This window comes from Cajanus cajan, chromosome 5 (genome assembly GCF_000230855.2).
Source record: "Cajanus cajan strain Asha chromosome 5, NIPB_CcT2T_4, whole genome shotgun sequence".
In the NCBI taxonomy this organism is placed as follows: domain Eukaryota; kingdom Viridiplantae; phylum Streptophyta; class Magnoliopsida; order Fabales; family Fabaceae; genus Cajanus; species Cajanus cajan.
In genome coordinates, this window is record NC_138521.1 from 19743349 (window position 1) to 19750151 (window position 6803).

The 6803-nt window shown below is 34.8% G+C and overlaps 1 protein-coding gene across 5 annotated transcripts; it reads right to left on the reverse strand.

The window, feature by feature from the left end:
- Positions 1 to 382: 382 nt before the first annotated feature.
- Positions 383 to 4127, reverse strand: LOC109797250 (ACT domain-containing protein ACR4). Of its 5 annotated transcripts, none has more exons than XM_083075065.1 (9): positions 3908 to 4127; positions 3655 to 3826; positions 3153 to 3225; positions 3017 to 3062; positions 2790 to 2904; positions 2590 to 2657; positions 1891 to 2484; positions 1664 to 1768; positions 383 to 1061 (listed from the first exon to the last, which is right to left on the reverse strand). In XM_083075065.1, exons 2-9 carry the CDS (start codon positions 3656 to 3658, stop codon positions 720 to 722), a joined length of 1347 nt encoding a protein of 448 aa, XP_082931191.1. In that variant the 5' UTR covers positions 3659 to 3826; positions 3908 to 4127; the 3' UTR covers positions 383 to 719. The 5 variants fall into 5 exon arrangements, with proteins under 5 accessions (XP_082931191.1, XP_020212815.1, XP_020212816.1 ...); XM_020357226.3 differs by having other exon boundaries at positions 3153 to 3237; positions 3655 to 3792; positions 3908 to 4126; XM_020357227.3 differs by having other exon boundaries at positions 3153 to 3237; positions 3908 to 4126.
- Between the last annotated feature and the right edge of the window lie 2676 nt (positions 4128 to 6803).

Genomic DNA, 6803 nt, shown 5'->3' on the forward strand with positions numbered 1-6803 from the left:
TTTGTTTTTGTCTTTAGAAATGATTTACGCAATATCACATAACTAACAACTAAGAACTAAGCGGTGCTTCTAATTGGAAATTTTACACTTTAGTTTCTCTAGTTTTATTTCATTAGGTTTTGATTTCTTCAACCAACAACATCCTTGTTTGCTTCTATACTTAAAATTTTACATTTTAGTTTCTCTAGTTTGATTTCATAAGTTTTGATTTCTTCAACCAACAACATCCTTGTTTGGTATAGTGTAAAAGACTGGAACTTAAATTAATTGAAATTATATGGATCAAAACCTTAACAACATAGATGAAATTCTGACAAAACATTTTTTTTTTTAAGTATAAAGACTATAAAACCAAAATTGAGGTAAACTGTAAGAACTAAAATTATCTTTAAACCAAAATTAAATCATACTTGGGAAATAAATTTTATATACAAATGTTTACATTTGGAACTAATTCAATGGCGTTGCACAATTAAAGTTGTATTTGCTTTCATCGTTCCAACTCAAGATTGGGTTGAGAGTGACAAAGCTTTGAAGATAAAGATTGAGAACTGACGTTGGGGTGTATTTACAAGGCAACTGTAAAGGTTCAATGCTTTTATTTGCTAAACTATGGTCAAACGTGTTTTAAGGTGAGAATATTGGACAGTAGTCTACTAAGGTTTGCATCTTCATTTTTCCTGTACAACGAACAAAGGAAAGCATGTTGTAATTCAGACTCAAGAGTAAGACTTAACCATGCCAAAGTTAGCAAAGGATCTGGATTTGAAAAGACCACCAAAGAGGAATCTGGTTGGAGAATCCTGAGGAGCAGGTTTTAACTCTTCCGGCTTTCCCTTTACTTTAAGTATAGTGTTGCCAATCGCTTGGCGAATGGATTCTATGGTCTTGGACTCGACAAGGCAACCTGAAGCCCCTCCAACATAGAAAGTATTGACAGCTTTGCCACCTTTGGTCGTCACCTCCGCCCTTGTAACCGTTAGGCTGTTCTCTCGGATAATTCGTGTCACATCTGATAGCAGTCCAACTCTGTCTGTTGCACATAGTTCTAGCTTCAAACCCTAAATAAGGAAGAAACAAATTAGTAGTCTTGCTTACTAAATGAAACTAACCAAAAGGAAAGCGTAAAGATAAGCATGCCAAAAATGTGTGACTCACATTTGTATAATAAAGGATAGTGGACTTTCTAGACTAGAATATAAAATTAGCAAAGTCATACAGCAAATGACAATAATTTCAATTAAATAAAAGGAAACAATTGGTTAAAAAAATTTTACATTATGTATTGTGAAGTCATCAAAAATATGGGTTACCAATTAAAATGTTTATAGATTTCAACTAATATGGTGAAGTCTTCAACCAGAAAATCATATTACTTCATAACAGTAGTGCATGCATGACTGTTGCTGTGCGATTCAACATAATTGTGGAACACTATCATGGGTAGAAAGATTAGTTGCGTGAGAAAATATAAACAAATGGGATCAAGGTCAAGCTCCACAAAATTTTAATGAAGAATAAACAAAAAACACAGTTGATGGAAAAATAATGTTCTTAATAATATACATATAAACACATGAACTGAAAGAATGAGTTTCAAAGGTAAGTTACTGAGCAAAACAGAAGCACAAAATAATTAATTCAGTAATTATTAAGTCTTCACCTCAGATACTCTTCTCTTAATAGCAGCTTCAAGACATTGTATCACTCTGTGTCTCTCTGCATCTGATTTTACAGGGGATCCGTCTATGTGCTTGATGTAATATTCCTACATATAAATTCACAGAATATTTACCTCATTTCTTTAGAAGACCATAATGTCACCAACACATGACAACAAAAGGAATATATGTGATGCGTCCAAGTATCTATCAAGAGACACAAATATACCTGATATGCATTTGGCCCTTCAGAATCAATACTTGCATGGAAAACCACATATTGCATGTCCGTCAAAGTGAAAACTATGTCGAAGAGAAGTTTGGCCCTATCCTTACATTGGATAGTAACTACAGAGTAATCATTATCGGACAAATTAACAACAGTCACTTTTGGTCTACTTTTCTCATCAACATAGTCATCATCATCAACTCGCTCATAATCCCTATCAGCAAACATCATCTGGTGAAGTCTTCTCTCGGTATGAGTCACTTCCTCAGTGACTACACTGCTAGCTCCCCTGACTCTGTTGCCACCAGCCAGCACATTGCATAATAGCTCCTTAATTACAGAGAGTCTCTGTGGATCAGTGATAGCAGAACCCGTTTTTTCATCAGTTACATGCATCACAGCTGCTGCCCGGGTATTGTGAGTCCACACCTCTGCATTCACTATGTTGCACTTGAGATTGGTTAGAACAGCACTCACTTCTGAAAGCAACCCTGGCCTATCACTTCCCAATAGCTCTATTGCGGTGTGCTCCATCGTTTGTTTGACCCCAACAGATCTTATGGAAGACGTAGAGCAAGATTCCGGGCCAAGAGACTGACCACAATAAGTTGCAGTAACCCTCCAAGGCAATTAGTTTATACATACAACAGAAAATAAAGGAAAAAACTGAAATGTTAAAGAACAGCAAATGAGACTAACCTTTCGAATGTACTTCAGAATAGCTTCATCTGTAACCTTCTTCCCATCATGGTCAGTGACATTAAAAACTGGCAAAACATAATAAAAACGTCAACCATTGGTTTTTCGCAGACTATGATTTTATTATACATATATGCACCATGCGCACACACACAATATAGATAGTATCACTGAAAGTAATGCAAAGAAAACATTGTTACCATCCATGAACCATCCCCCATCTGAGGATATGTAAGCTTTTGTTATTATGAGGTTTAGATCAGTGAGAATTTGTACAACTTCAAGGAGTATGCCATGCTTGTTTGCACTATCGACCTGCAGGGTAAAAACACAATTCCATTGCCCCATAAACAAGAGTCATCAATACAAGGAAAACTGTGTATCGAGAAAAGGAAGCAATCAAAAAGAACACAGAACATAGCCATACCCGTATAACAGTGGCATTCTTGCATGATTCATTATCAATTACAACTCTGACAAGACAAGACAACAAGTAGACCAGGATAAGAAGAAGTAACAATTTAAGGTAAGAAAGTTTTCGTTTCATCAAATAGTTACCGTACCTGGGTGGGTTCATTCTTCTGAAGAGTTTCTCATATTCATCGTCCATGTTGCGTGAGAAGTTCATGTTGACCCCTGAAATGAAAGCTACGCGAAAATTGATCACAAACCAATCAGAATAGAGAACGTGGAATTGGAAAGATAAGGAAAAAGATAGTGAACAGAAAGAAATTAGAAACGCAACAACAACCCACCAAAGGAGAATACCAATGAAGACTCAAAAGAAAAGTTCACAAGAACCATTAGACCAAAGAAATAACTCATCAACATAGAAAAATAAAAAATAAAAATTAAATTCAAGCAAGATGGGAAACTGGGAGCAAAAGCCCTCATTAAGCTATGAAACACACACAAACCAAATCATAGAAAAGGAAGAGAAAAAACAGAGGATTTGGCTGTTAATTCACCCAGAAAAAACTGATCCAAAACGAAACATAGAAGGCACAAGCTAAAACTAATAAAAATAATAAAATTTAATAAGAAAAATACAAATATATCACCTACCCATTGCAGCAGCTGCTGAGAACTGCCACAACTTGGTTCTCTCAAGATGATAGGCTTTGCGATGTGTTACAAAGGAACAGTACACATGTGTATGAATATTGTACGTATTATGTACACACAGTCACACACCACGCTCATCTAAATTAGAAAAATTAATATTTTAATTACAAGTCTGCACGCACAAAATAATTAATATCATTTTTCTTGAATAAAAAAAATAAATAAATAAAAGATAAAAGCTCTGAATCAGAACCTCCCCCGACAAGATGCTTCAAGTCTTCAACACTTGCAAGTTGCAACCCCAATCCAAAAAGAAAAGGCAGACTTTTCCTCTCTCCCTTTGTCTCACCTTTTCTCTCTCCGCACCCTTTGCCAGCTCTGAATTTCCAATTTTCTGTTACCTAAAAAAAATTAAAAGAGGCGCATGTTAGCGAGGGCGCTCCATGAGCGAGGAAAAGAGCCAAGGTAGGTGCCGTGTTCTAAAGTGCGCGCATTGGTGTTCAATAGCAGGCTAAAGGGAATATATTAACCACGTGCGTCCCAAGGTTTTTGGGACGGTGGATGATAGTGGATGCTCGATTAATGAATAGTTAGTTTTTAATAGGAGCATCTCCAAAAGCCAAAGCATTGTTTGGCTTACGAAAAAATAAGGAGAAAAAAAATTTAGAGAAAAAAGAAAGATTGAAAACACGTTATAGTTATACCTTTGGTCTTTTTATTAAGTCAATTTATTTTCGAAGATAAGCAATGAAAGCTTTTATATTGATTTTTATCTAAACTCAATATTTATAGAAAACTCAATATTTTCTTGAAATAATGAAATAGTAATGTAAACTTTAAAAGAGTGCATACGAAACCAAATCAAATAACATAAGGTATTTTTATGTCGGTTCATCTCGACCACTGAAATGCATCTAGTTCTTGATAAATTTGTTAAAGTTTTACTATCTTTTTGAAAAGATACAAATATTATTTTAAAAATCAGTTCTGAGTCAACTAAAGTATTCTTTGATTTGTCTCTTCAAACAAGTTACTCAAGCATTCTTTAAACAACAAAGCCTCCACGCTCTTTGATGAGGACATCAAAGATCAGGCCCAAGCCCAAAAGAAAGTCCAAGACCCAATACAAGGCATAGGAGGGTCCATGACAAGAGCAAGAACTAAACAGGCCCACGAAGCTTTGCAACATATAATGGCTAATCTGAAGGCAATCCAATTACATGAAGGGACCTAATATCTAGAAGCCAGTAGCGGGTGTTGCTGGTCACATGTATTGCTTGCTTGGAGTTAGAATAAAAGGTCAATTATTAGCTTAGTCATTTGTGGAGAAAAGATAAATATTAGAAGGAGGTTGAATAATGAGTATTAAAACACCTATTTGTTGCAATGAAGTAGTAACGTTAGTCAAATGGAGTGCAAAGAGTAGTCATATGGAATATTGGGTATTTTTACATTGGTTCGTCTCAACCACCAAAACTATGTCCAGTTCTCAATCCAACTAGATTGAGTTTTATCATCTTTCGACAAAGATATAAGTATTCTTTCAACATGCCACTTCTAACTCAACTCTAAGTATTCTTTGACTTGCCTCTTCAAATAACCACCCAAGTGTTCTTTCAACAACAAGCCTCTTCGGGCTTAACAACCAAATATTCTTTTCAACCAAGCCTCTCTAAGCTCAAACAAGTATTGTTTTACAGACAAACCTTTACAAGCTCAATCTTATATCAATGGTTATAAAGGTTACAAAAATGTTGTGTTCATCTCACTTAGACGTTATATAACCAATATAAATCAGTAAGTTTTTACAAGAAAGAATAAGTAAGATTTACAGAGAGTTTTTCTTTGTATGCCTTTTTGTACAAGTCTTTTTTGTATCTTATTTCTTCTTTTTCTTTCTTGAGCTTTGAATCTTTTTATATAGTAGCTTGGAAAAGATGATCATTGCAACACTTTGAGTCTGACTCACAAGTTTGCTTCATTTGTCTTCATCATCTTTCATTGTGATAGTAGGTAATTTTTTGACACATTTAATGCAAACATTAAATGCATTTCATAAAATGCTACATCTTATTTGATGAAGGAGACTTCTTATCAACTTTTTATACCAAATAGAGCTTATAGAAATAATGTCAGCATAGTGTAGTAGCAACAATGCTTTTCTCCGTGATTTTAGAGGGATATCCCTCTAACCAAAAACTTTCTAATAAATCTTTGAGGGATGCAAAGTTTGCCCATTTTAAAGAGATATCCCTCACTAAGGTAGAATAAATCAAAAGGCTTTTGGAGACATTGAGCATAGGTGGTTTAAAAGTCATGATCATGCTCATACAATTTCTTTAAGTTATCAAATCCAAGAATTTGAGCACTTAAGGTATAGAGTAAAGAATGTCTCCTAGACAAGACATCAACCACCATATTACTCTTCCTATTTTTATACTTGATAACATAAGGGAATTGTTCAATATATTCAACCCACTTAGCATGTCACTTATTTAATTCCCTTTGTTGAGTCAGACAAAGCAATTCTCAGCAAGGTTTTGAATGAGACAAATATAATACATGTTGTTAGTTCTAACAAGCGTGTTAGTGTTTCAGAAAAATATAAGTACAGGAAAGTCAAAGGAATAGAGAATGTGCATGTGCCAAGAGAAAGGAAGAAAAACATCAAGTCAGATGAAAAGACAGCCAACATAAGAAGAAGCGTACTACTAATCAAAGTCTTGAAGTATCAAATGAAAGGCCAAAACAAGACCAAATCAAGAACAAGACAAAAATGGATTAAACGTCAAAAGAAAGTTAACTACGCATAAGACGAAGGACAACACAGACTGAAAGATATTTCAGACAAAGAACAAAGTCTTTCCATTTGTAACGATGGACCAGATCAAAAGAAAGTCAAAGCATTAAACTCAAATGCTCAGAAAAAAATCACAGATTGAGATGCATTGGACTAACAAATGCAAACGAAGATTGCCACGCAAGCACTTAAAGAATCAAGTCTCCTAAGACAATCAAGGCACCATCTATGATTAATTGAATGCTCTCAACATGATAGCATGATCAAAGGAAGAAGAAGAAGAAGAAAAGCACGCAAAAGCAAAAACATGCATGTGTCAGAAAAAGTACATCACTTTTCAGATAAGGAC